The following is a 16,104-nucleotide window of genomic DNA, read 5'->3' as shown; positions in this document are numbered from 1 at the left end:
ACTTCCGTTTTTTCTCACGTGGCAGTAATGAAGTTGTCCATTTTTTTTCTTACTTCTTTTCTTGTAATTTTTTCCTCGTAAGCATAACGAAGTTATTTTCCCTTCTGCAGGTGAGCATCCAGCAGCCATGCAGACCAACAAGGGGTCTTCTCCCTCCAAAGGCCATTATCTAGTGTTGGCCGCCGTTGTCGTCAGGATACTGTGGCACGGACGGCTACAGGGCACCTAAGTAAGTTGTCTATGTACGACGGGGGTAAGGGGGAAGGGATCGGAGAGAGTTGGAAAACAGAGAAATTAAGGATAGAGGAATAGAAGATAAGGAACAGGAACAAAGGGCCTGGAGTGAGAGAAGAAAAGGGAGGAAGGAGATGGAAAACATTAGATTTCAAAGTCGGGTAGTGTCAGAAAAGAGATGGAAAAATAGTGGATGAAAAGACAAATGAAGGTATAGAGGTGATGAAAAAGATGACAAAAAATGGGGGGAGAAGGTAATAAACAAATATATTTCATTAGATAACAGGATAAGAGAAAGTAGAAGGTAATGAAAAGAGGCCAGAGAGAAGGGATAGAATTTAAAAGCAACAAAACTGTAATGAAGAAAGAGAAAACCGATGAAGCTGAAGTACAGATAAATGGTGAGGTTGGCAAGGCATAAAAGTGATATTGAGGGGCATGAAGCGAAAGAGAAGGAAGGACACGCAGAGAAGGGAACATAGGAAGGGAACATGTAGAAAGGAGAGAATACAAGGTGGGGAGGACATTGTTGCACAGGTGTAAGGTAAATGTTGGAGTAGCAAAAGGAGAGGGTACGAATATTGTCAGGGAACGAAAGCGAGAACGAGAGCAAGAACATGACCAAGAGCAAGAGCAAGAGAGAGAGAGAGAGAGAGAGAGAGAGAGAGAGAGAGAGAGAGAGAGAGAGAGACCATTCCTGTAATATTTTTTGACAAGTCTCAATATTGTCAACGAAATAGTAAATAATATCAACAAATCGCTGCCCAGAAAGATAAGAACAAAAAAAGAAAAAAAGAAAGAGATATTAATTCTTCCCGATGCCAGAGAAAAAGTTTGATCCCGAGAATGATAGTGACATTATATTTGTTTTTTTCTTTATTTCCTCAACGGTTATAATACATGGTTCATCTTATCTCCTTTCCACCATTATTTAACTCTTCACCATTTTTGTTTGTATATATTGCAATACTTACAAAATCTGATCTCCATATAATCTACCTTTTCAATTATCTACTCTTTTTGTCTTTTTTTTTAAGTTTCCCTTCATCTCAAGCATTTATCATTTATCTTAAAATTTCCTACGTCATTTCCATTTTCTCACATTTCCTTATATTTCCTCTCATTTCTCTGTGTTTGGATCCATGTAACTTTTCCCTCCCATGTTTAGGGTTATTCCTAGTCCTTTTAATTTGCCTTCCATTGTGCCTCCAATCTCCTTCCCATTTTCTTTTTGTCCACACACATAAAAAACGGGAGTGTATAGAAGAAACTATCATGTTATGTTTAACGTTAATTTATTTTAGTATATCAGAGACCTCGTATTGTAAGAACTGCTTGTTTCACTTGTCTTTAATTAGCTGTTTAGTCCATTCTCTCAATTTTTCCTTCCCTCCTTTCTTTACAATTTCTCTCTTTCCTATTTTGTATTTTTTTCCTTACTTTTCTTTCCTTGTTTCTTTCGTGCATGCTTTCTTCCCTTCTCTCTCTCTCTCTCTCTCTCTCTCTCTCTCTCTCTCATTAAATTTTCTCATAAGCCGTTCCTATCTTCCCAAGACATCCCGAAAATTGAAAAAAAAAAGTTCATAAAAGTGGTGATAATGGATGACGAGGGATAATTAATGTATGAGGAACCGATCAGTCTGTGTATTTTATGAGTCAATTAATCTTGCCTAATATGTCTTTCCGTAACTGGCGATATATCTTATTAAAACTGTTGATTATTATTGTTATCTTCAGTATTATTATTGTTATTATTGCTACTAATTTTATTATTGTTATTGTTATTTCAATCATTGCTATTAGGTCATTTTGGGGATGCTTTGTCTGTGGTAGTCTGTGGTCAAATTATATAGCTTTCATATTTAGCTTATTAATTCCATTGTATCCAGAATTTTACTTCACTTTATGCCTCATCTTTTTATTACTTGCTTATCGATGCTATTCTCTTCTCTTTATCTTTCTTTACTACTCAGTCTCCTTTGTATCTACTTGCTCGTTTGATTTTGTTTTGTTTTTTTCATTTCTGATTCCTTTCTCTCGTAGTGACTCATTTTAACCTATGTGTATAAGTAATTCTAACTCTTTTCTTACTTGTTCATTAATATAGTGATAATTCTCCATCTATTTTTTTCCGAAGCACTCCACTATTCACCACTACCTTGTTGAATCATCTTACTTGGTGTTTAGAGATTTTTTTTAACTATGTTTATTATATTGCTTGTACGTTTAGCTTGTTTTATCTCATGTAGACACATATTCCCTATGTATTTAATTACTTATTCGTGGTGTTCTTTTTTTTACCTTCATTTCTATCTTTATACATCAGTGCTTTCTTATTAAAGTAACTCTCTCATTTCATGTTTCAGTATATTGTCTCTTTATAAGAAAAAAAATACCCTTGTTATCACTTTTACATCATCTACGTTTTTCTTCTCTCTTTGCAGCGCCCCTCCAGCCTTTGGCACTGAAGCAAGAAAAGTGACCATCTTTCACCTTTGCCGCGGGACCTGAGCCTCCACGTTCGGTCTACGGTGACCTGAAGGCCGCCACAGTCACGGCGACCTGAACAGAGTTGCCATGTTACCTGAGGCTTCCATTTTGACCTCGAGGCAAATGTCATCACCGTCTCATCACCTTCGCTGTCATTATCATCTACATCATAACTTAGCATCTTATTTTCGTATTTTCTCTCTCTCTCTCTCTCTCTCTCTCTCTCTCTCTCTCTCTCTCCACACACACACACACACACATCCAATTTCCCTTCCGTTGTGTTCACTTGTGCTATAGAATGTGTTCGCTGAGCTCACTTGACGCGTATATGTTCATCTGAGCTCACTCTTTTTATCACGAGCATTCACTTGGGCTTTACTATGTTCACTTATGCTCACATGTACCCACCTGTCGCCAATCAAGCTCACCTGTCTCCGTTTGGGTCTTATCTGGGTGGTGGCAATGACAACGAAAAGTGATTGAAACTAAAACGAAAACGGAAGAAAAAATAACAGAACACAAACGATCATGCGAGTGGCCGCGAACTAAGTTGTGATGATGAAGATACATATACATTTTTTTTCCAGTTATTTCATCAGTAAAAGTAGTAATTCTTATTTACTTTGACTTTTTATCCATACAAGGTTTGCCAAAAAAGGAGTGAGTAGATTAAGTATTACCCGCGATGGCTTTTGAACCAAGAGTCCGTTTTCTTTTCTGTTGTGGCTCGAATTTTAGGTCGAGAAAAAACCTACGGAAGACAAATCGCACCACGTCACTGGACCGTGGGCTTTAAATTAGAAATATGTATCTGAGGATGACAAATCACACCACGCCATCGGTCCCTGGCACGGGCGACGTTATCATGGTGTGTACGCAGTGACGCGTCGCTGAGGGATCATGATAAATCTCCTCGTCGTGTGATTGGCTTGACGTGATATTGGCACTGGTGATGGATTTCTCTAATTTCCCTCTGATTGGCCAGCGAGTGTTGAGGACGTCAGCGATTCAAGTGATGGAGATTCGTGCTCTTCCTGTCTTTGGGTCGTGTGTGCAGGCAGCTGAGCGTTGATTGGCGTGCGAGTTCCCCAGACATTCGATCATCATCCCCGGAAGTGCTTCGGTTCAAGTCTGTATTACTTGGCCACATTTACCTCCCCGTTTCGATGACGCCTCTGGACACACTGTGATTACCTCGTGTGAGCATGTACGGCACTTTTGACATACCTGCTTGAGAGGTCTGGGACTGAAACATATCCTCCTCTATACCTCTGTTTTGAAGACTTTGGAGGGTGCAGTGAGAAGCCCGAAGAACACTGTTTATCTCTTACCTGCGGGAAACTTCGAGTCTTTCGGTGGGTATTAAAGAAAAGTGCTCAAGGACTTTCTTAGACTTAACGAAAGTGTCTGTCTTAGTCGTAATGGAATAACGCACAATAATCTTTGGAAACTCGTCATATTCTTTTCGCACATCAGCGTTTCATGGGCACCATGTAATGAGGGCGAACCTAGACGTGTGTAACCTCCAGGAGAGTGTGAGTGAATGGGGTCTTCGTTTATAGTGATGGGAAGAGGAGGAAGAGAAAAGAAGCGTGCCGAAAGAGGATGTACTTGGTCTATGTCTTTTATGTGAGTAAATAAGCCGAATGACTGACAAACAAGGAATCAGACGTACAGACTTACTGGATGATAAATATACATGACGGAGGTCATTAGGAATGAAAAGAGAAAACATTAATGAAAGGTAAACAAGTAGCCAATGACAGGTGGAGAGAGAGAGAGAGAGAGAGAGAGAGAGAGAGAGAGAGAGAGAGAGAGAGAGAGAGAGAGAGAGAGAGAGAGAGAGAGAGAGAGAGAGAGAGAGAGAGAGAGAGAGAGAGAGAGAGAGAGAGAGAGAGAGAGAGAGAGAGAGAGAGAGAGAGAGAGAGAGAGAGAGAGAGAGAGAGAGAGAGACAGAGACGAGACGAGACGAGACGAGACGAGACTTTCCAGACAAAGATGTACAGACAGACAAAACATTAAACCACGATGGTATACTTAACTCCAGAAATAGACATAGAGACGCTGCATGGACAACGAAGCATTTTACCGTTACCGTGTGTGTTATGTACGTGTTTGTGGCGCTATGTTGGCTGGCGCCGGGCGGGTGTAGCGGCCAGGTGAGGTGAGTGAGGTGTGAAGCGACGCTGTAAATAAAATATCACTGTCGATGTTGCCGCCTACGTGTTCGGGTCGAGACGGGTGACGCTTTAGGGGTCTCGAACGTGTCCTGTTCAGCAGACATCGAGTACCCAACGTGCGAGTGGGAGAAAGGTGCCTGAAAACCTTATAACGAATGAAGAATATTGTAAGAAAATCAATACTCAGGCGGATCTTTTCTACACCTGTACGCCGCTATGTTCTCCTCACCTAGCTATCAGTTTGTGTGGGAAAAAAAATATAAATCAATAAATACATAAACATAAGCTTGAATACATACACTTAAAATATATTAAATAGTAAATATAAAAAAAAAGGTTCATATGAGAAATAAATTTAAAAAACGGGAAGAATTATTTTTGATACTGTTTATCATTCATTTTGTACATAGTGTTCTAGGAGAGTGTAGTGAGAGACGTATTCACTATAACATTGTAACGCCGCTATGACGAGACACTGTGCACGGGGGTGTGGGGGGGGAGGGGGGAACCTGTGACCTTAAAGACTGATGACCCCACCTCCCCCTTCACCTCCCCCAGGAACCGTGACCCATTTATTCTCTCTCTCTCTCTCTCTCTCTCTCTCTCTCTCTCTCTCTCTCTCTCTCTCTCTCTGCCGTGTCTCCGCTTATCGTCACCTCGGGAACAACACTTGATGTAACGACACTGTTTTGATGTCATGATTTTGTTCTGAAGTTTAATAAAATGGGTGTAATCCGATGCTTCTTTATTTCCCCGCTTGAGAATTATGAAACACCATGGAGGAAAGGGCTTAGGAGGAGGGGGGAGAAAGAGGAAGAGGAGGAGGAAAACGAGGGAGGTGAAATGGCTTTACCAATAACGCTAAAGAAAAAAAATAGTAAAAAGAAGCAGTGAAGATGTCTTGTAGAGAGAGAGAGAGAGAGAGAGAGAGAGAGAGAGAGAGAGAGAGAGCACCCTTCTAAAGAGGAGATAAGGTAAGGAGGAAGGGACGCGAGTGATAGTTATGTAATACGCCTAATTAAAAGAGTGCAGACAGGTAAGGAGGGAACCTGAGAATGAAGAGGAGGAGAAGGAGAAGGAGAAGGAGGAGGAGAAGGAGGAGGAGGAGGAGGAGAAGGAGGGGGAGAAGGAGGAGGAGGAGGAGGAGGAGAAGGAGGGGGAGAAGGAGGAGGCGTGGGAGGAAGCGGAAATGGTGGAGGAGGAGAAGAGGGCAAGCCGAAGTAGTGAGGAAACGTAGGGTTCGTGACAGCTCATTACAGTGGCCTAACGAAGTATGAGATAACTCTCTCTCTCTCTCTCTCTCTCTCTCTCTCCTACGTTCTTCATTTCTTTTTCTTTCTTTAGCCAAGTTCATGCAAGTTTCTCATGTTTTCCTTGTTTCATGTTTCCTAATCTAGCTAAACAGTCCATCCTAGTCAAGCTCCTCCGTATTTCATTATTTTCCTACTCTTGTTCTTCATACTCTTGTTCCTCCTCCTGCTGCTGCTTCTCGTTTTCATCTCAATATATTTTCTGACCTCGCAACTTCGTTTTAATTTGCCTCTCTTCTCCTCTTTCATTTGTCTGCATTTCGCCCTGACCTCTTCATTCTGTCCAGTCGTTCAATTTTCTTTTATATATTATTTTTTTCTCTTTTCTATCCAACACTTAGCCAGCAAATTTATCATGGATGTTGTGCTCATCCATTTTAGTATTGGTTTTAAATGTATGGCTTCTCTGCTTTTATCTCGTGCTTTCTCGCTCTCGTAGTATTTGTTTGTCCTGTTTGTCGAGTTCTTGTTTCTCTAGGACGTGTGAAGGCTGCGCACACACACAATCTCTCTCTCTCTCTCTCTCTCTCTCTCTCTCTCTCTCTCTCTCTCTCGTTATATTTATCCTCCCATACTACAATGCGACTGGAAGATGGAGGAAGGAGGCAAGGAAGGATGTAAGGGAAGTAGGAAGGAGATGCAAGGAAGGAGGGAAGGAAGGAGGGGAAACGCAGGTCCATTTAAGACGCTGATGAATATTCCCGGGATTCGTGGAGAACGTGAACCCCCTCTGAAGTGTGTTTCCCGCCTCTCCTAAATCGTCGACACACACTGGCTGGCTCTTAACACAGGGCTCGTATCTCCTTCCCTGTTTATGGGGCAATGCGGATGAATTTGCCAACCTCTGATCGGTTTTCCTGCAGTATTTCTTGACCCGCGGATTAAATGGCTTCCCGTTGCGATATTTTTCTCCGCACGCAAGACGTAAAAAATATACAGAATTTGAATGTGGCTTTTACCTCTCTCTCTCTCCCTCCATGTTCCCTCCCTCCCTCCCAACGCCTTCCATCCAGCTGATCGTGAATGTCGGTTTTACATCCTTTCTCCTGCTTCCACCGCCGCAAATGTGCTGTATAATAGGGAATAACTGAATGTGATGAATAAATTATACATGTTGCATATGTGGTAACTCACAAGGGCAGCTTAGGAGGTACAGGGGCAGAGTATAAGCACTCCCGTAAGGCTGAACGCGGTAACGTTGGCATCCCTGGTCGCTGAAGCAGTCTTGCTGAGAGTGTGGTGGTGGCGGCGGGCGTCTCTCAGAAATCGTGCCTATAAACGTCTAGACACCATCTGGGTCTTCTCCTTCATGTCTCCGGATGCATAACACGCATGTGAGTGAAGTGTTTATATCAGTCTGGCCTTGGGGAGCCGCGGCGAGGGTGTACGCGTATGTAACTTTGTGGTGGTGAACCTCGTGGCGGTGTACTGGCGAGGCTGCCGGTGTGGTGTCATCTGAAATCCACGTATCCTAAGGGCCGCTTTCACAGTCGTCTGGTACGCACCGTAACCGAAGGCCCTACCATCCTGGTAGCAGCCGTTACCATCGCCTCGATCCGCTTTCACAGTCGTTGTTTTCGTGGTATCGGCGACTACCAGCGTGGTGACGGTCATGACAAGAGGAAGGCGCATGATTCGGCAGTGTTGGTATGCCGGAGCGGCGGGAAATGTCAACATTACATCAGCTGAGCGGAGGATTATGAAGGATAAATGTGAAAAATAAACGTACAAAGAGTAAACGTGAAGAATAAATATAAAGAATAACTGTGAAGAATAGATATGATGAAAAAATGTGGTGTCTCGCTGTAATACACCGCTCAAATCTGCTGATAGCTTAATATTTCCGAGGGATAGGCTAGTAGGTAAAAATGTATTTAATAATGGTGACAAGTATTAAAATTCTATTATTTAGCAGATGTCAGCAAGAGTGTCTCTTCACCTGTTTATATTCATTACATTTGTTCATTATTCACACTTATTTAGCAGGCTTCACATTTATTCATTACATAACATGGCTGATTTCGTTATATGTATGCCCTATGCATATACATACATAATTATGAGGCTATCTAGAATAATACAAGAGTATGACCAAAAAGGCATAACAATTAAGTGAATAATGGTGACAAATATTAAAGTCCTCCCTTCTCCTTTATTGTACATTTTGCAACAATAAACAATCAATCAATCAAACTGAAATTCTCAGCAGGACGTTTACTGGTCAGCAGGTGGAGTGAGTTCATGTCATTCAAAGTCTTCTAATTGCTTTATCTTATTACCATTGAAGCCATGCCCTGAGGTAACCGCACCCCTTGTATGTCAGTAAATGTGATAAATGAGATAACCTACACCCCTTGTGTGCCGGTAAACGTAATAAATGAGGTAACCTGCACTTCTTATATGTCAGTAAATGTATTAAGAGAGATAACCTACACTCTTCTGATTGATGGTTATGTTTCTCGGATACTCTCCATTTACTAGTAGGCTATCTGAATTATGGGGTCCATGTCATCCTTGAATTTGGCCATTTTCCCATAAAAGCTGCCATACTGGCTTGCCGCCATCTTGCCTGGACAAACTACGATATCAACAATGTGTGTGTCAGGATGGGATGTCTTAGGATACGTGGATGGCAGTTGACACCACACCGTCATGAAAAAGAGGATATGACATGTATTTTTCCCCCGGGTTCTCGTAAGTGTTGCATTTCTAGCCTTCTCACGGTATTATTTTCAGTACTCAGTTGTTTGCGAATCCATAGTAGGTCTCCACTTTAAACGGCATTATGAGATTTCGTTTTCTGTTAGCTAAGATGGTGCAATATATGCTATTCCCCCTTCCCCCCCCCTGCCCCTCCTCTCTCCCTCTCTCCCTTTAGCAATGCAGTTTTCGTAAATTAACAACTAATACTACTAATATGAGAAATAACGCTGTAGCCATCAAATATCCCATCTCTTGCCTGGTAAACAACCCTGAGGCCACAAGCAGCGTCTGGCAACTTGAGCTTCGCGAGTGTGCCACGAATCAACTCAGCCCTCCGAGTCCATGGCCTTTCCTCATCCTCCTCATTCTTGACCTCGTGTTGGGTTTGCTGTTTAAGGGGGACCCGATGCAGCGCCTCCTCCTGCCCATGATGGAGGCGCTGCTGGAGTGGGTGGTGGAGTGGATGGCCTTCGCGTGAGTGTGTGTGGAGTGAATGTGGTGGTGGTGTCGAGTGTGTGTTGTGTTGTACTCGAGCTGCGGCTTCGAATCACTTGCCCTTGTATATGTGTGTGCGTGTGTGTGTGAGAGAGAGAGAGAGAGAGAGAGAGAGAGAGAGAGAGAGAGAGTTGAATCATACAGTAAATGAAGGGAAAAGTTTGCATACACTCGAATTTCACGCCATTAACATAAACTTATCCTGCCTTTCTTTTCTAAGTCACCGAGCATTTACGGCGTCAACTTACGGAATAACTTTGCTGCTTAGGAGTTACGTAATATGCGCCTTTCTCCCACCTGCTGTTGGTGGAGAGAGAGAGAGAGAGAGAGAGAGAGAGAGAGAGAGAGAGAGAGAGAGAGAGAGAGAGAAATTCGTGGACCAATAAGAGAAAGGTTTTGGACTTGAGCCAGTCAAACGATGAATTATGATTGCACAATAGTCGGTGTTCATCAAGCTACGTCACTTCGATCCCGGTGCTACTGGTGAAGGTAACGATGGAGGAGGGGGAGGAGGAGGAATCGGCGCCTGCAAGAGTAAAGGAAAAACAAAAACAGGAAGAAATATGAATAAAAAAAGGAAATAAAAGGATGGGAGATGGACAGACGTTAGATATAAGTGACAAAGAGAGGAATGACGAGAAGAAAAGAGACTCAGGAACAAGAACGAGAGTAAAATGAAAAGAGGAATTAAAGGGAAGGGTCAGGAACAGACTTTTCGAGGAAGTGTAGGAGAATAAGTAGGACTTGAAAGAAGAGCCAATAGAGAAAGACGCAGTGGAAAGGAGACGCAAGAATAGAGTGAGGCCGGAGAAACGAGGAGAGAAAGGGAAGGGAAATGGAGAGACGGGAGAAGGGAAGGGAAATGGAGAGACGGGAGAAGGGAAGGGAGGGAGAGTGAGGCAGGGAGGGTAGTTTGACATGATTGCTAGGCATATTATGATGAAAACCAGTCGTATCAGATATGTTTATGGCCCCGGATCGGCTTTATGATAACTGATGGCATCGTTACGGCGAGGAATAACATTACTCTTTTTTTTTTTTTACTCCTTTTTATTCATGTCAATTACGGATATGATGGGCGGGGCCGAGTTTGAAGTTGAGTAAGAGCTTCTACCAAACCTATGGGGGCAATTCATCTCGTGTCTTTGTGTCTATGTATGCTTCTTTTTATCATATTATTTTTATTATTATATATTTATTATTATTATTATTATTATTATTATTATTATTATTATTATTATTATTGCAACTACTACTACTATTTTTACCAATACAACGATTATCACTACTACTACTACTACTACTACTGCTGCTGCTATCAAAGAGTATATATAAATAGTTAAGAGGATACTCGCGCCAATCCCTTCTAACCGAGGCGACGTATGGCACCAAGCAGTGCGCGCGTGAGGTTACTTGGCGGAAGGTAAGCAACGTGACGAGCACTCTGTGAAGTGGTGCTACGAATTGTGTCAGTTCTCGAAAGAAAAGTCTAACATATATTTTTTTTTCGATTCCCAAAGAACAAGGAAAGGTTACCCGTGTATTTTGAATCGCATTTTATAACTTCATTAAGTTTACACTTGTCAGACACCTCAGTCAGTAAGCCAGCCGCACCACCACCACCAGTCAGCCACCCAAACGACCAGTCTGCCTCATAGATCTACAAGTGCGGTGGCTGAATCGACGGGGAGGCGGTGGCTGAATCGACAGAGTAACACCACCGCGTTCAGGAGGACGCGAGTTCAATCCCCGCCCGGTGCCACCAAGCTGGGATTTTTCAGCCGCCGCCGAGTGGCTTAACACTACCCACATGCTGTCCAGAAGACCACCTATCAACCCGGACTCTAGATTCTAGGATTAAAGATGAGCTCCGGGAGGGCAGCATGAGCCAATGCAAGATGGCGCCACTATAAACACTCGCCTGCGCCAGAACGGGCTGGGCCGACCATCAGGACCCACCTGGAAGAAGCCTTGGGCCGACCATCAGGCCCCACCGGGAAAAAGCCTACCGGCCGCGACGTAAAAATAAAAAATAAAAATAAAAATAAACTTTTTAAGAGTATTATCTCTTCGTATTGCTTATTCTACTATATATTTAATTCTACAAGATACAAGTGCTTATAAAAAAGTCACTTCGTTCTGCTTTATCCAAGATTAATAATATGTCTAAGCTATCTACACAGATGTAGCCTCTCCGATTTACTATAAGAGGCTGCACTTTTGTTACAACCTACAGGTGGTTAAAGAAAGAACATCAGGTGTTAATAATTTTTGATAAAAATCTAAACCACAATTGGAGACCATGTGTCAAATGGAGAGGTAGGTACGAGCTGCCAGTGACCAGTGACACATGTGCAGCTGTCAATGACAAGCGCCACTCGTATGATTATCTACTCATTTATTCCCTTTAGAATATTAGTAGGCTTTCCAAATCAGTGCATCGTTATATAACTGTCCAGTAAAGGAGCATTGCACATTGCAACAACCCACATAAGAGCAAACATTCGCCCAAACATCAATGTGTCGGGTGCCACCGCAAGCAGCTGCCATCACAAGTTAGACCGCTTGGGGCGCCACCGTCGCCTCGGTTAAAGGTTTGCCATAGGGGAGAGCGCGAATGTCCCCTCTTGATGATCTTTACTCTTTGCTACTACTACTACTACTACTACTACTACTACTACTATTACTAATTTTCCTTGTCCTATAACTACTGCATCCAACACTGCCATTACGGGGGGGAAATAAAATCACCCGACCAACACCGCCATTACATTTTATCACAGTTAATTATGTTCTCTTTGCGACTGAGCGATGGGATCAACATGTTTGTGTAACAATCAATTATATGAACATCATGGTGGCTGCTTTCCGCTGAAGCCGTGACGGGAGCTGGTAAAAGTTGCATTATGAAGCAGTCACTTCTCATTACGTTCCCGCGCACAGCACACCAGGAGGAAAAAAAAAAAACATTCGTAGGGCTGATGCGTATGTAATTCACCATGGTGTGACCACGCGCTAGACCCGCGATCGCCAGCCAGTACCCTTCCTGAATGAGCCTAGAGCTCACAAGTGACGAATTTTGGAGTACTTGAGAAACCTCACACCCACACTCACCCAGGAGGCGGGACACAACCCACGACTGATTTTTCCACTCGGCCTGAAAATCGAGTCCGTATCCTCTCGATTGTGAGACGAGCTTGCTAATCACCAGGGCCCAAGGAATATGGCAGGGCGCTAATCACTACACTACGGTGTGTGTATGTTTGTGTGTGTGTGTGTGTGTGTGAGAGAGAGAGAGAGAGAGAGAGAGAGAGAGAGAGAGAGAGAGAGAGAGAGAGAGAGAGAGAGAGAGAGAGATGATGGTAGGGATCGACGATAAATATTAGTTGCTCTTCCACGGGTCACGCACACATGAGAGATTAAGTCAGTTTTAAGATGCTGAGAGAGAGAGAGAGAGAGAGAGAGAGAGAGAGAGAGAGAGAGAGAGAGAGAGAGAGAGAGAGAGAGAGAGAGAGAATATTTAAAGGGTCAAGAGAAAATGGGAACCAGGCTCACTCCAGTCAGTCTAGTCACTCTAGTGGAAAGAAAACGGGGAAGCTTCACCTGTGGCCTTGACCTCGACGACGTTCACCTTTTGTAACCCTCATGAGTCTCGCCTCATTTGTGACGTCCCAGAAGATTAATGTTATCGGCGCGTAAATCTTCGCCGCGTCACAGCTACTCTATAATCTGACGCAAGCTATATTTTATCTCACTTCTTTTCTTCTTTTTCCTATGTGTCCCTGGCCTGGTTGACGTATAGGAGGTGGTGGCGTTTCTGTTGCTTGGTACGATGTGTTGTGTTGTGTGTTTGGTCATGTGTCCGTTGGGTTGGTTGCTGGTGTTTGTGTTGGTGTATAAAGCCCGTATTCTTAATCATTTCGCTGCCCAAGTACATGTATTGGACAAGGCTTTCGTAGGAGTTTGAGGTATTTCCAGGGGTTTATATGGCCCTGGTGGTAGTCTGACCCTTCTTCTGTACCATGAACCTGAAAAAACACTCATGATAACCCGATTAATCTCCTTTTCTGCCTTTGGAAATAATTGACGTGAGAGAAGAAAGCATCTGAGAATACCGACATAATACCCGTGGTGGCGGTGGTGTTGCATATACTTGTGTTGTTTGAAAAGTTTACATGAACGTGATGTAGAGGGCGTAGGTGTTTTGGTGATGGAGGGTGTAAGTATATTGTTTAAATGTAGTGTCTGGTGCTTGCAAATGTGCTGTAACGGGTTTTAATGTTGTTTGGTAGGAGCTGTGTTTGTGTTGGTGCATTTTATTTATATTCTTACAGCAAGGCAGGCATCTTAAGAGCAAAAAACATTAGAATAAAAAAGCCTCTTGGGCGCTGCTCCAGGAAAAGAAAAAGGAATGGGAGGCCAGACTAGAGGTCAATTTCGGAAGGACAGCTGTCTTGACTCTTGATACTCTACTGTGTGTGTGTGTTGTTTTTGTTGCTGTTATTTCCAGAGAGAGAGAGAGAGAGAGAGAGAGAGAGAGAGAGAGAGAGAGAGAGAGAGAGAGGATGACTTCACTGCTCAGACATTCAACCCGCTGCTGAAAACTCATCCCTTGCAAGACAGCATTATTTACCTTTTCCTATAACCAGAGTCCGCAACAGCCCAATTATATGATCCTTTTTATACTATGAATGAATATATTACACATGACGTCTTCTTCTTCTTTTTCCTCTTCTTCTTCTTTTTCTTCTTCTGTTTCGTCTTCTTTAATTTTCTTCATAATCATCGTCTCTTTTCTTCTTTATATTCCTTCATGTTCTTTTAATCTGGTTAATATGCAGAATGTCTATTTCTGAGTCCCCCCCCAAGACTCTTATCCCTTTTACTTTAGTGTCTTCGCATAACTCGAAAGAGGACGAGTCTGAGTCACTCAGACCCGCCCCAGCAGCCTCGCTCCATTTCCAACTTTCTATATAATAACTTTTCGGTAACTCGTCACTATGAAAATGAGGCTGTTCGAACGGAAAGGGCGGCCGCGGGAGCCTTATTTTAACTGCCTGCAGCATCGGCTGAGAGAGAGAGAGAGAGAGAGAGAGAGAGAGAGAGAGAGAGAGAGAGAGAGAGAGAGAGGATGTAAATAGTAATAATAATATAGTAATAAAGATATAATAGTAAATGGTTTATGCACTCCTTGGCTGAAAATTTTTATATTATAATAATAGAGACAATGAGTTGTGGTGAGATGTGGAAGGGCGGGGAGGATGGGGGAGGGTTTTCTTTTCTGTGTATGGTGGTCATGTGATCAGGGGCTGGGGAATAATCGCTTTCACGGTAGAAGCCACTGCGCTATGTCTATATCTGTCTGTTGAGTCGTCACTGACTAGTCATTAGAGAATACCCTGAGTCACTATTCGTGCTTTAAACTCGGCTCGACGCCTCATCTACGAAGTTCGAAACAGGACAGTCGCTATGAACGCTTCAACTGGATGTATTACTAGAAAGCAAGGGAAAAAGCACAAGTGGTGTGAAAGAGTTACTAAAACTGCAGTCATTACCTGGATCAAATTGACTGTGGGTGATAGATTTAAACATTCTGCGGAATTGACAGTTATTCAAGGCAGAGCCGACAGTAGAGCTACCTTGGTGCAGAGAGCACAGCGAGCACGGGAGAACCTTAATTAAGAACCCACAGTGACGGGAGTTGAATGATAGTTTGGTGAAATCGATGCCAACCAGGCTGAACGGTGTCCTTGATGGTGGTGGTGCCTACACGAAGCTTAGCATAGCTTGATAAAGTGATGTTGATAATTCAATCAATCAGTCAGTGGGGGCATACGCCGGGGGGCGGGTCGCCTCGCCCACCCTATGACGCCAAGCCCGGGGGTCCCTCCGAGCGAGTCTTCATGCAGGCTCCCTTCCCAATCCCGGCAGGATCTATCGACTTGCTCAAGCCACGAACTCCGTGGACGTTCCCTTGGCCTCCTCCACTCAGGATTGCCTCTTGCAGAGACAACCCGATGAGCAGGATAAGCTTCAGGGTAACGTGCCACGTGCCCGTATAGCCGGAGTTGGCGTTGACGGACTATGCAGGTAATATATGTCGAATCAGTTTCACGGAGTAGTCGCCGGTTTGACACAAAGTCATTCCAGCGATATCCCATGATTCTGCGTAGACACTTATTACCAAAGGCATCAATCCGTTTCTCCAAGTCCTTTTAGTGTCCATGTCTCACAACCATAGAGTAAGACAGGGAGCACAAGGGACTTGAAGATCCGGATCTTTGTCCTTCTGCGCAGGTATCGACAACGCCATACTCGTGCTGAGCGAGTCCATAAAACCGTGGGCCAGACCAATCCACCGTAAGACTTCCTGGCGAGACTCACCGTTGTTATGAACTACTTTCCAGTTGACGTTCTAAATCATGTTGATGGACGGGGCTCAGTAAAGGAGGTGTGTGTGTGTGTGTGTGTGTGTGTGTGTGTGTGTGTGTGTGTGTGTGTGTGTGTAACAGTTTTCGCCACCACGTTATCTATCTTGGGGAATATGAGATAGGGCTGGGGAGTCACTCTCTCTCTCTCTCTCTCTCTCTCTCTCTCTCTCTCTCTCTCTCTCTCTCTCTCTCTCTCTCTCTCTCTCTCTCTCTCTCTCTCTCTCTCTCTCTCTCTCTCTCTCTCTCTCTCTCTCTCTCTCT

General features: G+C 43.5%; 1 protein-coding gene across 1 annotated transcript in view; it reads left to right on the top strand.

Moving 5' to 3' along the window:
- The window catches only part of LOC127010467 (zwei Ig domain protein zig-8-like), a 43,404-nt gene extending 38,438 nt beyond the window's left edge, over positions 1-4,966 (top strand). The window contains exons 5-6 of the mRNA XM_050884680.1: positions 111-229; positions 2,679-4,966. Of these exons, the coding sequence (XP_050740637.1) occupies positions 111-229 (119 nt within the window). The 3' untranslated portion in view covers positions 2,679-4,966. The remainder of the gene's footprint in view (positions 1-110; positions 230-2,678) is intronic.
- Positions 4,967-16,104: the final 11,138 nt, after the last annotated feature.

Source organism: Eriocheir sinensis, chromosome 43, assembly GCF_024679095.1.
Source record: "Eriocheir sinensis breed Jianghai 21 chromosome 43, ASM2467909v1, whole genome shotgun sequence".
Lineage (NCBI taxonomy): Eukaryota > Metazoa > Arthropoda > Malacostraca > Decapoda > Varunidae > Eriocheir > Eriocheir sinensis.
Note: the sequence above shows the minus strand (reverse complement) of the source record. Positions and strands in the feature narration are given on the sequence as shown.